At 34.7% G+C, this 18,887-nt stretch overlaps 3 protein-coding genes across 8 annotated transcripts in view; 1 reads left to right on the plus strand and 2 right to left on the minus strand.

Moving 5' to 3' along the window:
- Positions 1-2,952, minus strand: part of LOC145939489 (F-box only protein 21-like) — a 4,206-nt gene extending 1,254 nt beyond the window's left edge. Inside the window, exons 1-6 of the mRNA XM_083043819.1 lie at positions 2,479-2,952; positions 1,797-2,048; positions 1,242-1,695; positions 956-1,083; positions 478-580; positions 99-215 (exon numbers count right to left, since the gene is read on the minus strand). Of these exons, the coding sequence (XP_082899945.1) occupies positions 99-215; positions 478-580; positions 956-1,083; positions 1,242-1,695; positions 1,797-2,048; positions 2,479-2,630 (1,206 nt within the window). The 5' untranslated portion in view covers positions 2,631-2,952. The remainder of the gene's footprint in view (positions 1-98; positions 216-477; positions 581-955; positions 1,084-1,241; positions 1,696-1,796; positions 2,049-2,478) is intronic.
- The window catches only part of LOC145939779 (uncharacterized), a 24,139-nt gene extending 17,188 nt beyond the window's left edge, over positions 1-6,951 (plus strand). The window contains exons 2-5 of one of the 2 annotated variants that reach the window (XM_083044374.1): positions 3,845-4,318; positions 4,904-5,028; positions 5,096-5,728; positions 5,814-6,951. In XM_083044374.1, the coding sequence (XP_082900500.1) occupies positions 3,943-4,318; positions 4,904-5,028; positions 5,096-5,728; positions 5,814-6,296 (1,617 nt within the window). In that variant the 5' untranslated portion in view covers positions 3,845-3,942 and the 3' untranslated portion in view covers positions 6,297-6,951. Of the gene's footprint in view, positions 1-3,844; positions 4,436-4,903; positions 5,029-5,095; positions 5,729-5,813 lie in introns of both variants that reach the window. The other variant, XM_083044373.1, reaches the window with a different exon arrangement.
- The window catches only part of LOC145939775 (serine/threonine-protein phosphatase 4 regulatory subunit 1), a 126,194-nt gene continuing 114,213 nt past the window's right edge, over positions 6,907-18,887 (minus strand). For 3 of the 5 annotated variants that reach the window (XM_083044367.1, XM_083044365.1, XM_083044369.1), the window contains 8 exons: positions 13,913-14,055; positions 13,675-13,821; positions 10,903-11,073; positions 10,506-10,786; positions 10,206-10,413; positions 9,025-10,095; positions 8,665-8,941; positions 6,908-8,581 (listed from right to left, as the gene is read on the minus strand). In XM_083044367.1, the coding sequence (XP_082900493.1) occupies positions 8,373-8,581; positions 8,665-8,941; positions 9,025-10,095; positions 10,206-10,413; positions 10,506-10,786; positions 10,903-11,073; positions 13,675-13,821; positions 13,913-14,055 (2,507 nt within the window). In that variant the 3' untranslated portion in view covers positions 6,908-8,372. Of the gene's footprint in view, positions 8,582-8,664; positions 8,942-9,024; positions 10,096-10,205; positions 10,414-10,505; positions 10,787-10,902; positions 11,074-13,674; positions 13,822-13,912; positions 14,056-18,887 lie in introns of all 5 variants that reach the window. The other 2 variants (XM_083044366.1, XM_083044368.1) reach the window with 2 other exon arrangements.

An 18,887-nucleotide genomic window follows, 5' to 3' on the forward strand; every position in this document is an offset into this window, starting at 1 on the left:
ATAAATAATAAATATTAATCGCAAATAATTATGTAATTATGTAATCATTGTTTATTCATGTTATATATATAATAGACATAAATAGTAAAATAAAGTACCATCATTGTGTCTGAAATATCTATATGTTTTCCTAACAACATATCTATCAGCATAATTAGCTCCTTTTCGTGAAGTGTACGTAACTCTTTTAAACAAGAAAATAATTTTCTTATTATCTTAAAAAGAAAAATAAATATTATTATTAAAAAAAAGTCTATTAATATATATTATCTTAAAAAATAGATTTATAAAGTTTCGATTACAGACGAAGAAATGTGAGAAACTATTTGTTTTTAATTGTTCTCATTTTTATATGACATATAATTTACATACGTTTAATAAATTTTTATCAAGGTCCATAACTGATTGCTATAGTTATACTAACGGATAATATTAGTAGAGATAATATATATGTATATGTATAAATAATCAACAAACCAGAAAGTGATGTCTTCTACGATGATCCGTCCTTATCGTGTTATCCACACTGAATTGACCGTCTTCCAGTACTAAACAAAAATACTCTTCCTTTCTTGTATTACTTAAACATTAAAATTAAAATATTAAAATATAAAAAATATATACATATACATATATACGTATATGCATACATAAAACATACATATATACGCTTAATCAATTTATATATACATATAATTTATGAAAAAGAAGCAATTGCAGATTATGCGCATAAGAAAATTATATTCTTTAAATCATATTTCTGCAAATGATATATATTAAGATTAAGATAAATTAGTGTCTAGAATTCTAGAAGATAAATTTATAAATTACGTAATTTTATATGTAAATTATAATATACTAAATAAAAATTGCGCACGTGTATGTGATAAGAATAAAAATTAGAAAGATTGAGAGGATTATCTTTCTCTCTTTCTAAAGTTAAACTTATGCTTACTTATACTCTTTTGGTTTCAAAAATATATGAAGCTCTTTATCAGTCATTACAAAAGAGTATATGCCGAATCTGCGCATTACACTATGATATATTGTTAGTAGTAATATACTTTGGCTGCCTGCTCTAATCTGTAACATAATAAGAATGGAAAAAAAGATTAAATTTGAAAAAGTTTTTTAATATATAAAACATAGTTATAGCATAACACAATAAAAATTAACATAGTGCATTATACTTTCTTATAACTTCAATAATATATATATATAATAATAATAATATAACTTACACAATTGACATTTTGAAAGTCATTTAAATTCAACCATAATTGATTTAGTGTGGAGAAATATTTTTGAGAGAATATAATTTCTTTGGTTCGAACTAAAATTAGCAATATTTTTTCGTAATCCCAATAGCTATAATCGATATTATTGTCTTTCCAATATACAATATACTCATTAGCCATCGCGAATATAGGATGCGTGGGACATTCGTTCCTAAGAGCTCGTAACACACTTCGTGCAATCTTATCTAGTACTTTTTCTATGTATGAATAAGAGATATATTCTTCAGGTCTAAACCACTGCACGACAATAGTAACCATTCGTTCTAAAAATTGTTGTTCTTTGGGTCCATTTTTAAATTTTAGGTATTTGTACCTGGTACGATAATGTCTCAGTACTCGAAAAATGAATCGACCGTAATATCTTTGTGTTAAATCCTGACCAGATTCCCTGATAAAACTACACATAAATTGCTTAATACTTCAATTGTTTAAATATATTAATTTATTTAATATTGCATTACACGTAAATATCAGTTTAAAAAGTTCATTGAACTGTACCTTACAGGTTGTGAAAATATTCTTTCAAACTCATCTGCAATAAGATAATAGTTCGTTGACATGCTTACGCGAAGGAAGTTTAAAATCAAGTTTCTCTTATCATCATCGCTCATTTTATCCATGTACATATGAGATACCAATTCCCACATTTCTTTCGCAAATTTTACATTTTCTTTTAATTGTTCCTTAAAATCTATTTGACAACGATCTTCGTTCTTTATGCTGTCATAAATTTTCTTCATAATAGGCCATCTAAATTTAAAAGAGAAGATATCTCAAATTTTTTTGAAAATTATATCAAACGTTGTCATTGCATTAATAATAAATTTTGATGTGCATAGTATATTTCATAGAAAAAATGTGTGAAGAGTGAAAAATTTCGTTATTAATATATGATTGAAGTTTTTACTTATTATCGCATAAAGATTTTTACGCTGAACACTTTTTCAAGGATTTTTATTCTTAAATTTAAAATATAAAGTTATAGATTTTGTACTTTTATTTAAATTCAGATCATAACTTTTTACTTTGTCGATCTTAAGAAAAAGTTTTATTTTATTAATGCTTTAATTAAATTATTAAAATAAAAATATAAAATTTCTCTATAATTTCATATTTTGTCAAATTCTTGACAAAGCGCCCTATTAAAGAATGTGCACAAAAAAATATAAATGTGACCCACCTTTGATTAAACTTTAGTCTCCAAAGTTCATTACCCCACGCTGTTTCTTTGAATTTCTTACACGTGGAACTAAAATTTTCGATATCGTTGATGCTAAGTTTCTTCAAAATGATGACAATCACTTCGTCAGGCAAACTCATTATTGTAGCCATCGTGGTAATTAAGCGAAAGATGAACCTTACACTTTGAAAGATATTCGAATATTTGCAAAAAATTCGAACGAATTTATCTCCTGATTTTAGGAAATTAATTCCGATCACGTTATGTTAAAACACGAAGAAATATCGCAGCATTTATTGGATCTGCTTTACTTGCCAATAAGAATGTTCGATTTCAAAAATCGATCTCAATTTTTCAAAATTCGTTTTTGATACGATTATTACTTTAGTAGGAATTCGTTTTCCTGTTCTTCTGACTGTCGTTTCGGAAATAACACATTTGAATAGCTTACACATCGAGCTTACACGACCGACGAAAATAAAGCAGAGTTTGTATAACTGTGTACACAATCTATATCGATACCTTTATCGATTACAAACATGATATAAGAACATCTCTCAGCGCGCGAATAACATAGAAGCTATATAAGAAAGCTATAAGAAAAACATGTATATGAAATATTTTGGAAATGGCGTAAATACCTTGACTTTGGTTTCAGTTATGATAAAATATTATTTATAATCGATACTCAAAGAAAAAGTATATAGTAATTTAAAAACAATAGAATTTAATAAAATAAATTTTGTATATTTCTTTGTTAATGATGCTGTCGATTGCTTTATGTGACTTTCTGTCGCAGTTTTTCCAAGAATAACAATTAAATAAAATTGATATAATTTCATGTGGCATTTGTGACGTCGAGTGAACTATGTCACTTCATCTTCCTATAAAAAAATCGAATTATAATGAGAAAAGAAGGAGGATTTAATATCTCTCGACGTTATAACGTCGTATGTCATTGGAAGTATGATACTCGACGCGACTCGTGAACAAATTTGAAAACCCTCATGATAACAAACTGCAGATATTTATATTTCGTCCTGTTTATCGGTGTCCTCAAAAAATCGTGTTATGAGATTGTCAACTTACTCGGCTATTTGGATTCTGATGCTCCTCTTTGTCCTAACCGTAACAGAAAATAAACTATATCCAAGTAAATGTTGAGATAAATTCAAATTTTTTTTATCTTTTGCTTTTGAACATAACTGTATAAATTTGTTAAAACAATAATTGTCTAGCACCGAAACGCATACGTAAATGAATAAATTAATAATTAATATTATATCGTAACGATATTAATTTTTTTGACATGAGCGCCATATAGAGTGACATTGTGCATTTTAATTCTTTCATTGCATTTTTCTAGAACGGAATATATGCCTCTTGGATCTTCGAAAGGAAAGAGCGGCGCGTTATTCCTCGGGAAAGTTTTGGAAAAGGAGATTGCTTTATAAAAATGAAGTGATGGAAGCTGTTGGATCTTTGAACGAGACCTCGCGACTTGTAAATAATCAATTAGCTAAAGATACCAATTTTAATAATGGAGAACTTGGAAATGTCATGGAGAAGGGACGAACTCTGATGGATTGTAATGGACCGGTAATAATCGGCGAGGCTCTTGATAATAAGAGTGATCAGGATTTCGCGGATCACGTTCGCGTTAAAAGAAACGGACCGACCAACGATTCGTCGATCATTCGTCATCAGTCGAACCATTCCGTATTTGATTTTTTTCCACGAAATTTTTGGAGCAATCGATCTAATCGAACTGTCCATGTAAATATGCCGCACTCGCGACACAAAAGAGGAATCTTGTCTATAAACAAGCAACGCGCAAAACGTACGAAAAGAAATATTAAACATTCGAAACATCGAATTAAGACTGAAAACGGAGATAAGAAACACAACTCCTTGAGGTCTTCTCACAAATCTGCCATTAAGATTGTGAACAATTCGAGTATGTTTCATAATTTTAATTTTGATTATTTTTTTACGTCTCACACGTGTCTATATCTTACTTTACTGAGAAATATTATTCAATTCTAAATATAAAGTTATATTATAATTCGAAATTAAATAACTATATTAACCCCTTCTTAATAAAAAAGAATTTTTTGTTGTTTCCTAAAAGGAAGTCTATTATCTGCTTCTTTTGATATGAAAAAGAATTTAAATGTATGTTATTTACAATAATCATGATAATTGAATTTATGTTACGGAAAAGAGTTTTAAAATACATATATCTGTTTGATATTTCATATAAAAATTTAATAAGGCTTACTTTTAATTTGTATTACCTATACATCATATATTGACATACAATACTACAAATATATATGCGAATTACATACATAATTGCGCGAACCCGAGTATTTAATTCCAAGTGTGTAATAAATTTCTTTCAATTAATTTAATCTATTTATAGAAAAGAGAAGTAAAAAGTCGGAAATCGTGCCTGCTAAAGCGGTCGGTGAATCGTGGATAGAGAAAAGGGAATCCGGAAATGAGGGTTTAAGTACCGATCTTGCTAGACCCAGTATTACGGACAAGGTAAGAATCTTAATTATTCCAAGATAATTACGCGACATTAATTAACAATAAAAATTTCTATAAACAGGAAGAAGGGAACGCCGTTGCATTACCGTTTGTGCATACCGGAAAAGCGGAATTACGCGTTCGCATCGAAAAAATTCCCAAGAACGAGTCTCTCTTAATTAACAACTGGACGAATCATTCCATCGGGACTACTACTACTTGTCCTTCAACCGTGTTATTAAAATACGGCGACGAAAGTGTCGACAAAAATGTCAATGCCACAAATCTTGTTCCGAATTTCGATTCCACTGAGCGGGAAAAAATTAATAATTTATCCGTGGAAATTATAGTGAAGCAGCTGGATTCCGGAAATGCATCGTTCTATAACGCGGATCTATCTCATCCGGTCGGATCCGATCTGTCGAGAAGCAAGGACGATCAGGATTTGGAAAGTGGCGAATACAATCGTGTCAAGATATCTTCGGATGAGGATGCAAAATCGCGCGCGAAGAGAAACCAGGAAATTACGTCTAGACGCTATCTACGAAGTGACAGGAACGCAGCGATAGGCTCGAAAACGGATTTCACGAACGAACAAGGAACATCGATCGAAGATATAAAGCACAAAGAGACAAGGTACCAGTCTCGTGGTACAAATCGCGCCGCGAGATCGATCGAAGAAATTAAGGAGCTCGCTGAAAAATTAATCGTCAAGGTAAGTCACCGTATCATTTGAAAAATCGCTTCCACGTTGATTGAACCAGGAAAGTAGATTGGACTCCTCTTCTTTCGATCTTCAGGTAAATGAATTGCAAGCGTACGTAAGCAACCGAATTAATGAAAGCCGATACACGACGGAGATCTGCGTTGACAGAAAAACCATCGAAGGGACTCCGAGGATCTCTTCGGAGAGGAAACGCGTTGCGAAAGTTCGAGAGTCCAAGTTCGAGATCGCCAAGAACATCGACAACCGCCGAGGACACTCGGCGAGGTCGAATGGTGAACGGGTGACCTTGGCAGGGAAGAGAGCGTCATCATCCCGGGCATCGTCTTTCGGCGGGTCGAGATTCGCGCGAAGAGAGAATCCAACTCAGAGGAATAAATGGCGCCGCAAGTGGGGCAGGTGGTTGGATTGGAGCAGCTGCAGCGTCACGTGCGGTAAGGGCCGACAGATCAGGTGGAGACATTGTCTTCGCGATTGTAACGATGCGGAGACCGAGATGGAGGAGAAAGCGTGCCAACTGCCGGCTTGTCCCCCGGGTAAGTTCCTGGGAATATTTTGAAAGCCCTCTCTCTTCGCCGAATGAAGTAATAATCGGTACTCGGCGTTCTGTATTATATTGTATCGGCGACGAGTTAATTCTATTATAATTATAATTAATTATAACTATTATTATAATTATATAATTATAATTAATAAATCGAACAATACGTCGTATAATGGTTCAGCGATGATGACGAGTCAGTGTGGATGAAAAATTCGAAATTTACTCTTGAGAAGGAAAGTTCGCAAAGTATCAAATTTTTGATATTACTTTTTGATATTATCTTTTCTTTTGCGAATAAAACAGTTTTTGTATAATTTTATATGACTTTGGATCGCGATCTTACATTTTATCGCATAGGAATTTGTCGAAACGCACAAAGATGTAATTAAGATGATCAATTAATTATTCATTTTGGAAAATAATTTGAGTAAGATTATATATAATCAAATTCATACACAGTCCATAATAAGCATTACCGATGTATAAAATATCTTTGTACGTAACATATAAATGAAATTTTTTTATAGCCTCGAGAACTTTCCTAATCAACTCACACATAATACGGTTGATGGCTTAATTGTGAAATAAATAAATTAATGTGTTTTCTTTCTAATTATTTTTTTTATGAAATACATATTGTACAGAATTTTTTAAACAATATCTCCACTTTTGCCAGTATTCACAAATAACGAGAGCATTCATTAAGATTTTCTGTCACAGCTGAATCATTTTTATAAAATTAATAATGAATGCTGCACAACAAACGTATGCTTCTCGTGCAAATATTTGAGTTTTTATACAACTTTCTTCTATCTCTTTCTCAATCAAACGCAAGACTCGTTGCTTCATCAGTACTTTGCACTTCTGTATGTTATAAAGTCTGATATTGTACAATATTTATAAAGTTTCCTACGAAGTACTTCCTTCTTTCTCACATTCATTTATGTGATTTTTTAAAAGTAAATGACATAATAAAGAATTGTGCAATATTTTTATCTTATCAAATTAGTTATAGCATACGAATCAAAGTGTATTTGTGAGCAATGTGTATTTCGTGTTTCACCGAGAAAAATGATGCAAAAGTACTTTCTGTAGGCAGCATAATTTCTTAAAAAAATATTTTTAAAAAAATACAAACATCATACCTATGTGAATTTTATTATAATTAGAATATTATCACGTTGTTAATATAAGCCTTCAACTATCAACAATGCAGTATTTGTATCGTCTTATAGGATATTTGTCGAATAAAATATCCATATCGAGATAATCTTTAAATGCAAAATAAAATGCGATAATATAACGCATTTATTAAGATTTAAAGACTACAAATTCGACACATGTCGATTTGTCAACATGTTAATTGATAAACTGTCTGTAAAATATTTTTCATGCATAGCACATTAATATCGTGAATTTAAGCAAAATGCGCCTCACATTGGTCTAATTTTTGTTTTGATGCTATACCGAGTCTTTTTTCAGATTATGTGCACAATAAAAATGCTATAAAATAACGCGGAACGCGATAATATAGTGCCGATAAGTTATACAATCGAACATTCGTGAAATTAATCAAGCGAAACTGCGAGATATAACGCCTTCAATTATTTAATATTCAACTCGGGAGATCAGCGTTACAAATTGATCACAATGGGTAAAACACGCATTCCTTTGCGCTTACACATTTACATACACATTCATGCATCATTATGTAATCGCATTGGTACACGATTATCGATATTCACAATTCTGTCCTAGATAAGAGGACGTAATAGATGCATCATCAGTCGTCATTGTATAATTGTATCGTACCTATTATTCGACTAAATCGCGAACACTATATATTTGACAAATTTGAGCTTTGTTTTAACACATCATCAACGTATGCAATACGAAGCTTGATCTTCATAGCTAGTAGTTAGTAACCTAGCAAACGTTTTTGGTTTATCATTTATACAAAAACTAGTCACTCGTGTGGAAGAACCGAAGTGCATCTTGTGATATATGTATATATATATATATATATAGTTTCGTTTTCATTTTTATTTGCATATAAAATCGCAGCGTGATTCACGAGATCGAAATACATCACTATTTAATAAATTTTTTAAAATATGATACATCGAATGCTTGCTCGACTTTTTGTTCTCGTCGGTTGTTCTCGTCGGAGGAACAATAAGCCAGTACGTCTAAATGTTCTTCACCTCCGGCTAACACTCGCACATCTCGGTCAACGTCGACGCGCAATTTTAGAAGGACCGTTTCCACTGCTTCCATCGCTTCCATGCCCAAAGTATCCACTAAAAATATAAGAAATAAATTGTATATAACGTACCGATCCAGCATAAATATATATTACAAGAATATACACAAGTATACTTACAACCCATCCCGATAACATCCGTCGCTATAGTTCTCGCTACGGCTAATCTCACATTAGGTACTCTGTCGGCGGATAGGTTTATCAAACATGGTAACATCTCCTTAGAAAACTTGCTTCCTGTGATTGCGTCGTGGCGGATCAAATGAGAGCACACAAGCGCATAAGTCTGTCGATGCATCCACCTTTTAGCGTTTACAACTAAAGTGTCTCGGAGTTCGTGAATAAGAGACATAACCAGAGCATCCTCGGTGGATAAATAGCACACAATTCGCGTGATCTGAAAAGATCGAAGCTTACGTTTATCAGATGGAACGATTATATGAAGTATAATATTCGAAAGAAATCTAAAAGAGATCTTACCAGTTCAACCGCGACCTCCTTAACGGCGACAACCTTATCTACAAGCAGTTGGAAGGACAGTGGCGCGATACTTTGTGCTACTTCGTTCGAACTGAACAGGGACATCTCTACGATCTCGAGCAATTGCGTACCAAGTTCCTGCCTGAATCTCCAGTTCCATTCGTTGTCCGTGGCGAGGAAGTCGCTCAATCTCGGCAGATATTGGCAGCGAATGGCGGGTTTGAGTATCTTCAAAAAGGTCGCAAGGTGTTTAAGTACACCTATTCTTACCTCGTCCAGATCCTTGATGAAGCCATCGTAGATCGGTACGAGGTCGGTGGCAGTGAGTTCTTCGCCCAGAATCATGGCGATCTCGTGAATGCTCGATGCCAGACTATGCCTGACCTTCCAGTGTTTTGCGCTCGACAACGATTGATAAGCCTTTCTCAAGTAGTGCCAATTCTCCGCGCCTAATGTGAGCGTGACTGCGGGAAAACTGAAGGCACAATGATGCGTGATGTCGGTACCCACGTCCATATATTGCTCCGGATCGGCCATCGATACGTATTCATTAATTAATTTCTGAGGCACGATATCCTGCCCGTTATCCTTCGCGTCCAAGTTCTTGCTCAAGTTACAAGACTCGTCGCTCTTGTCCATCGAGTTCATGAGATATATCTCGAAATCTTGAGTACCGTCCGAGTCCGTCGTGTCTTGCGACGAAGGTGGACAATCTCCGTCGTCGTCGTCGTCTCTCTCCTCCTTTCGATTATCGAACTTATCAACGTCCGTATTTGAGTCATCCTCGTCGGTCAAATTTACGACGCGAATGGGAATTTTGCAACAGTTATCCTCTTTGAATTTATCCGAGCTTTGCTTTTCAAAAAATTCGCTGTCGAAAACTATCACCGTCTTATTAGCGTTATTACGATTTATCGCCGATTGCCTCGCGGCATGAGTGAGCTCGTCGTCCAACGGTATATCCGGAGGGATGTAGTAATATAAAAATGGATTATATTTCTCCGTATCGTCCACGTCTTTCTTGAACAGAGGAAACGGTTTACGCTTCTTTTGCAACCTTCTTTCCAACTCCTGAAAATCAAATCATAGAATATCATTAATGTGTGTACAAATACATTCAGAAATATAATAAGGATTGTATATTTAAGTAGTTTTAAAAACCATATTAATTCATTACGTACCTTGTATTTCATCATTTCTAATGGTACTAAGCAGTTGTCTTTTCTCGGGCAATCGTATCCTTCCGAGGATTCCGATGTCTTAACGTTGTCATGTCTCACATTCACCATAGGCAAGTAAAAAGGGCTCTTGGTATTATCATCCATATCAGACATTTGATTTTTGATCGCGCCCTTTGTAGGAAAGATTGCTTCGTACGAATAACATAAGCTGCAAAAAAAAACGCATAAACCAATTGAGATTAATACGCAGCGCAAATCGCGTGAAAAAACGAAAACAGGAAAGCGCGCGACATATATTACCTGAGATGATTATTCAGTTTACTGGTGTACACTAACTCGCCGTTCTTATTGTAAGTGACATCGGCGAACTGCTTAGCGAAAATCGATATGAACGGTCCGAGTATCTGAAGGGCCGATGTTCGCACCCATTTGGAATCGTCGTTCAAATGCTTAGCTAATATGTCGGCTAGTATTATTTGGCGATTTTCCGACGAACAGCAAGCGACCGGCAATATGACCTCGACGCATGCTTTTCGCACACCCCATACTCTGTCGCCACATAAGTCGATGAACGTAGGAATCTATAAGGATAAAAAAATAAAATGATATTTTGTAAACTTGATACTTGATCAATAAATTTGTTAGTGCGTTCATAGATTTAGCGCTCTATTTTCATTATCTATCTAATAATACTCACCAATTTGTTCTGCACATTTTCCTTCCCCACAGCGACGCACATTTCTGCAAAATGTGTGGCGCAGGTTCTCCTCACCATCATATCGTTATCCTCGCACAGGTCCAAGTATCGTCTCAAGAAGGCCTTCTCTGTAAGTTCGCTATCAATCAGCGGTGCTAGTCGACACATGAACTGCGAATCGATATAAAATATGGAATGATTGAAAATCGAACTGCTACAAATGTGTTGTGAGAAATTCAATGTAAAAAGGCATGCGCCCGTTTATTATTTAACCCACTTATTTATGTGTTTCAAACGGAATTCTCTTAATTATGCGATTAAAAAAAAAAGAAAGAAAACACGCTACAATTAAATTAATAACTGTACGATTATATGTATAAAATAAACAATGAGACAATATCTTTTTTTTTAACATTATTAAATAATTTCGATTGTGTGAGAGATACATCGTTCCGTTCCGCTCATCAAAGCTGGCTGTGATATGAATCAATAGCACCACATCACAACCACTCTGATGGGAGGAACAGTCGATTTTATGCAATCAGCCTGCAATCTATCCTGTAAAAGTGTATATTCATGAATTAGCACTTATTTATATTAGCACGACGAGATATATACATTTACATTCCCCTCGTGATACACGACAACATATTCCGATTTCGCTTATGCAAAGAAAAGAAGAGAGAATTATTCGAATTATATGTACATACACGACAAATATAAATTATACAATTACAGTTAAACGATTAACAATTGCGCTATCGAATGTATATATCTATGTTTATATAAAAAAGATTAAATTATCATTACGACGATACGCGTTTCCTGTATATTGAAACATAGAGATTTCTTTCCGAACTCGTTGAATTTTGAATGCCGCAACGCTCATCAAAGCTGGCTGTGATATGAACCATCGTTACATCAGCATATTACAGCCACTTTGTGAGCAACGCGAACACACTCTCCTCCACTGAAGTCGAAGATGCCAAGATGCCAATCTCTGCACAGAGAGAGATCCTTACGCGTTACATTCCTTTTCCGCATCCGCGCAAAATGGAAGAAGACGATGCTTAAAACGGCGATCCAAATCGTCAAAAATGGCTGTGATATGAAATTCAGAGGAGCAACACGCCACAACCAATTTGACGATTGGATCGCGTTCCTCCTGTGTCTGGTTGCTGGTTCATCAAGGTTTCGGGTAGCGAATCCTAAAGAGAGACCCCCTCCTTCTTGCGAAACACATTTGACGACTTGACGATAAAACATATACAAAATACAAAGTGTTTAAAAATGTATAGTATAAATTTTGCACGCGTGTAAAATACTCAAGAAGGTGAACATAACACGCGTATCGAGATAAACGTGCTACAAAATTTGTATCATGAATTTTTTAGCATTCCTGTATATATATTTACAACGAGAGAAAATGCTGATATAGTGATTTTTTTCATCTTTTTCCCCATTCTTCGTTCATTCTCATCGCGCGTTATCGATTCAACAGATATCGACATGATGAAAAGTGAAATCTTCTTGACGATTGATTCTGCGGGCCAGCTCATCAAAATGGCTGTGATATGACTCGAAACATTCCACAACCAATTTGATGTATCGGACCGCAAAAGGTATAATTCCCGTGTGAGCCCTGAGGAATGTGTATCTTCTTCAGCCTTTTCTTCTAACGCGCTCGCGTGTTTCTCCTCCTTATTTTCTTTTTGACACCTTCACGACTCCGTTGTTTTTTTTTAAACCATCGGAGCGCGTTGAGAACGGACATAATTTTGATCATCAAAGCTGGCTGTGATAGTCGAACTCTATGACAAACCAACTTTGATGGTAAAAGTATGCCCCGTCTTTCATCAGGATGCCGATATTTGCGATATTCCGAACGTTTTTTTTCTCCATGCTCCCATTTTCTATTCCTTTTTCGTTTTTGTTTACGGAAATCTTCAAGCGACGATGAGGGGGGCCAAGTATTCGCTCGTTCCTTTAATCTTTACCCTCGAACTCCTCTGAAAGTTTTCTTTCTCTCTTCTTATCGTTCTATTCGCATCTCGCTCTCGATGCTCGACGATGCTCTTCGTTTTCCGCTGATGCGACAGATCGTATATAATTTTTGCCGCATGATTTTCAGACTCCTCGTACATACAAGATCGTCGGGACGAAACGAACGCCGCATGAAAGACAAGATAGTGAGACGCGATTGCGTGAGAACATCTCACTACCCATGTCTTTCAGGAGGAATCCGTAAAAGATATTCATAGGAGATGGCGGCGATTTTTGTTTGCTCGATACGCATACGAAGAAATGCGAGGCGTCGTATACATATTTCTAATCGTAAACGTATGTATAAAGCAGATTTTTCGCTAAAATTTTTTTCACGCATATCCAATAAAAATATATATAATAAAAAACGACATAAGACGAACTGTAAGTGAGATAAAAAATTATCCTTATAATTATATATTATACTATTCATTTGAGAATATTGATTTGTATAAATATCGAAAATATAAAAACCTCTCACGAAAAGAGGAAAATTATTTCTCTCAATATAACATTTATTTATTTAAAAAAAAAAAAACGATATTTTTTTTATTCGTTTTCTAGTGACAATGTTATTGTCCTTGACGTATAAAGTGTATTTTGAAAATGGTGAAAGCGTATTTTAAGCAAAAGTACACATCTCACTTACAACCCTCTTCGTGTCTTCTTCAAGTATCAATAAATAAGTAAAAGAAGAAAAAAGAGAATAATAAAGCAAAAGAAACTTACAGAGATGTTTGCATTACGAAGATGTTCGTCGGACGATATGTAGGACAAAAGTTCTACCGTGGGACAGACGTCATGCTCGATTGTATCGTTGTTGAGAAGATTCCGCTTCAGGATCGTTATGAGCGCACTTTGAGCCATTTGTCGTACCTGCGAGGCAAAAACACTTTATAATGTTTATGTCATATTTCGTAATATTTCGCGATTTAAAGAAATGTATTCAAAACAATAGTCAACTTGCCTGATTGTCCGGATCGTTCAGGTACTTTATTATAACACCGAGCAAGTGATCGCGAAGAACATGTTCGTAGAAATGCGGCGCCTCGAGACAGATGATCGCCACATTCGGGATTTGCTCCACCAGATCCGACCGAACCAAAACATCTGTGAACATAAATTGCGCACATTAGTAGGACGTTCCAAAATGTGGAGACGATCGCGCGTCAACTATTTCATTGCCATTTTTTTCGCAGTTTAATTTTAAATATTATTATATAAAAACATTATAGATATGTAAATATGTTAATTTTTAGTGCAAGTATAAATAAAGAATCTTCAGGGAAATTAACAAGAATATATATTCAAATTAGTAATCAAGGTTTTATATTGTCAGCTTTCTTATATCTCATGGAACTGATGTAACAATAAAATAATTATATTAATTTTTTAATTAGTAAGTATGTGAGCAAATTTTTAAAGAGGACGAGAGAGAAAATATTGAATAAAGCAAATTTATAATATTACATTGAATTTTCTGAGAGATCTAATAGAGATATTACACACAGTCGTCGAATGTACAGATTAAATCAATTATTCTCTAGATATTACCTAGACGCCATATTATTGAAATAATGATGCACTAAATTAAGAGTGATTACTCCGGCAAATTCAGCGAAGCACACCCGCATACACAGTATAAAATAAAGAAATCCCGCGAGAAGAAGACACGCCATCCTCGCGCGACGTAGGTGTGAACTAAGTGTTGGTCGAGCAAAGACGAAGACAGCTTCCCGAATAGTCAAAAATCCGCGACGGAGGGGATGATGCTGGAAGCGGGGTTTATGAGGGGCCTTATGATAGGACCGAGAATTAGGGAATTCGACTATGGGAGGGACTAGGGGTAGCGCGCGCATGCGAGAGGGAGATGAGGAAGAGGGATGCGAGGGAGAGGAAGATGAGAAAAAGGGATGCGAGGGAGAGGGATGCAAGGAAAACAGAGACAGGAATGCGCGCTCTTTTTCGTAAGGCCCATTATTTCGTTTCAACATTTTTCCGGCTCCTTTTTCTGTTTTTCGCTCTCCTTTCCACAAGGGAAATCGCCATCCCCTTGTCCGTTTTGCTCTCTCTCTCTTGTACGAAGGGACTCGCAAACCTCTCTGTTGTCTCCCGGTCCCGCACATCATCCATTTATCACCGTCCAAGCCCTATTTTCCCTTCCTGCTTATTTCATCCCGCGCGTATTTCTGCCCAATCCCGCCAAAAATATCCCGCTGCGAAGGCTCGAAACTTACCATCTTAGTCTCTACTATTCGAGAGGATATCCTTTCGGGCCTCTTCAGAATTTTTATTTGTTTATTAACACACTTCTTATATTATGACTCGTTAAACTAATTATATTTATTACATTTCAGGAATATATTAATACTTTCTGCGACATGACATTATTGTATATGATAAATTAAGTATTAAAACAAATCATTTCTATGCATATTTACGTTATAAAGATAAAAAGAATCGTATGTAATAAATTTACATTTATAATTGTAAATTCTTAATGGCCATCACGTAAATAAAACGTAAAGATTACAATCGTCTTCGTCTTCTGCAGCGGCGAAGAAGTCGAGTTTATCGAGATTTTATCACAGTTTCGAACCCCCTAGTTTCAAACTACGGGATCAATGCTCCCGTTAAAAATCGGGGGGCAGGGGAGAGAAAGATTCGACTTTCCTTCTTCGGACGGCGTATCTCGAGTATCCAAAAATACGTAAACGCCAAAAACGGTGTCGCGTGTCCCGTGTTGCTGCATCGCGGCCCCTTCTTCCGCGTATCTCCCTACAGGAAAACACTCGACGGTGGCACGTGTTACGAGCAAGATGTTCCGCGGATCGCCCCTAAAATAGGACACTGCCGTCTTTGGGGTGGTGCTTCTGCATCGGGATATAGCGTCACATCCCTTATGTTTCAAGATTTCCGGATGCGCATATTCATATATAAGACATTCCATCATGTGATATTTTTTCAGCCATACCTTCTATACATTAAACTCGAAGCCAATTTTTGCAAAAATATTATGTCAAAGAAACAAATCTATTTGTTGCAAATATATATATAATTTTTATAATTTACACTTTATAATTTATTGAATATTTTTATGATTAAAATATGTTAAATCATTTTCTGCTGTATAATGAGATCCAAGAACTATAATAAAAGTTCTTTAGAAGCTATAGTAAAAAAAAAATCGTCTCTTTTATTATTAATTTATCCTTTACGTTCTCTAAAAGAATATTCATATGTTATCATCAGAGAAATGAAATATAATTTATGGCAACTCTCGAGCGACATAAAACGTATCCGATATACTTTCCGTGAACTTAATTTTTATTTTACATTTATATCATAATTTGAATTCTTAAAATTCTTAAAATATATAGCTAGCTTTTATTACACACGTTCTTGATGTGAAATATGCGTTTTCTCGAGCTCAATGCAAATAATTATCGGCAATTAATTTTAACTTGTTAAGCGCGACGTTGTTATTCGTGACAACCGTAAAAAAATAAAAAAGCTAAACCTTTTTCTCGCTAAACATTTAAGAATATATTTAACGCATTTTTATAAGAAACTTCTTGAAAAGAAGAGAGACCTGAATCGAAATCCAGTCAACTTTTCTGGAAGAAATGCATCGAGCCACATTTTCTGTGTTTCTTGAAAGCAACTTCAGGTAAAAGGAATTTTGCGTCGACGTTTTTTTTTTTTTCAAAAGGACTCGACCGAAGGACCGACATGTATCGAGATATTCATCGATGAAACTCTTCAAGACGACCATTACGGTCTTCATAATAGGGAAAACTGTAAAATCTCGTGTAAATGATTTTTCTTTTCTACTCATAATCTTCTTACTACCTCAAATAGATTTTTCCAAAAGTCATGATGTCCCAGTTTATCCGCGATCTTCTCATTGAAAATTATACTTGACAAAATAGCAATTGATCAAAGTTGATATATTTCTTGTTATTTCTTAAGTAATATTAATTTTTAATTTAAAAAAATTTTATTTAATATATTGGAAGAATTTGTGTGTGTGACTGTTTATTTTATTCAAAGGATTTCGAATTCAAATCGTTTCTGACTTAATTTATTCCGGAATGCGAAAACTATATTTTATAAAATGTTATCTCTTTGAATTAAGTATATTTGTATTTAGCGCAAAAGATATTTTATATTGATATCAATATCAATCAAAACTTTATCACGTCGCGGAATTTTATAATCAACAAATTCTTGTGCAATTTATATTTTATTTCGAAAAAATCAACTAACTTTGTTTTCGATAAAACTGTATAATAACATTTCATTTCTCGAATTAATTTTTTTTATATGGCTCAATGAGAGACAAAATAAATTAAATAATTAAATTACATAAAATAATTTTATTTTATTCTCGATTGAAACTTCTGATTTTATTCGTACAAAGCTGTCAATTTCATAAAATTTTGGTCAAATTTCGTCAATTAATAAATATATTGTATAATAAACTTCCCACCGAAAATTAAATTCTTCCTAAAATCCGCAATCAACATTGCCTCTTATATCTAATAATCCATGAGATTATCAGAAGTTTTATTGTATAAGAAATAATGCGTACAAAGGATTTACCACAGCGTCTCTCTCTCAACTGTCAAAAAGTGCCATACGTCAAAATCCCCTACAGGGATACGTCTGTGGATCCTGGTACCAGCATACGCCGGCTTTTACGCAAGATTCTTCGTAGCCGGAGATGGCGAGGTTTAAATTAAGAACAGAGAGAGTGGGTTTACGTCTAAGATCGGGGGTTGTGCCCTTTTGTATAAATATCGCAGCGGCTTAATGTCGTATTTCCGAATCCATGAGCGCGACTTCCGGCATCAACGGCGCGTGCCTTACCGGAAGCGAGGGCACACGTCATTTGTCGTCTCTCTCTCTCTCTCTCTCGTCGTTGCCTCTAACGATGGAGCTTACTTTCGCCGTAGACTATCTTATGTGCTTCCCGCCCACGCTTGGGACCTTCACGAAAAGAACTCGCGTGCCCTCGAGAAACAACCCCGATCCAGTGAGTTGCTGGATATTTATACGTTTCCTGTGATTACTTAAACGATCTCCGTTTAAGAAGATGCGCTCAATTTTGTAGCGAAACATTAAGATGCTATTTTAGTATAAGAAGGAAAAATTACGCGCGACTAACATTGAAATGCGTATGTATGTATATATATTTAAAATATTTCTTAGAAGTTTGCTGACAGTTGGTGAGACAATTATATATATTTTTTCTTCTTTTAAAGTCGGTGCAATCGATTTCTCGCGAAATGCACGATATTATTTTTATAATATAAAAAGCAGATTTTGGAGCACATTTAAGAGATGTACTATCTTTTTACACATTCTGTTAAATCTCGGTCAAGAACTTGCTGATATTGCTAATATTAACGTTCCCTTCGGGTCGGCACGTTATTTAAACGAAGCCTGCTCAAAGAAAATTCAATTTCCAGCAAAGTGGATGGCGCGTTTTGATAAAAAGAGGGAATTACATAAGAAACAAGCTTTAAAACATGCAGTCGATAGCTGTGCTTATACAGTTTTTATCAAATATTGGTTACGAAAAACGAAGAGAGTAAAACCAGTATGATTTCGTTAGAGTACGTCTAACGGCCTTGACTGCGTTCATGGAAGAAATTTTAGAAATTTTTTGCACACAATCAATAACACTATAAACTATGAGAACATCGTGGAAATCGATATTTGACATCATGATTAAACCTATCATTCTTTCGATTGCATTCGAGAACATATATGTAACTTAAAATTGTTTTCCACAAGAATTCTTTTATTTTATGATCGCAATATTTCTAATAGATAAATTATGTCAATTATAAATTCGGAGAAAAAATTAACACAATCGAGATGCAAAACGAAAAGCGTAAGCTAAATCATTATCTCTCTTTTTAAGCTTGCATCAA

This window comes from Prenolepis imparis, unplaced genomic scaffold, assembly GCF_030444845.1.
Source record: "Prenolepis imparis isolate NDT839.2.m4 unplaced genomic scaffold, iyPreImpa1.0 SCAF_8, whole genome shotgun sequence".
Classification (NCBI taxonomy): Eukaryota; Metazoa; Arthropoda; class Insecta; order Hymenoptera; family Formicidae; genus Prenolepis; species Prenolepis imparis.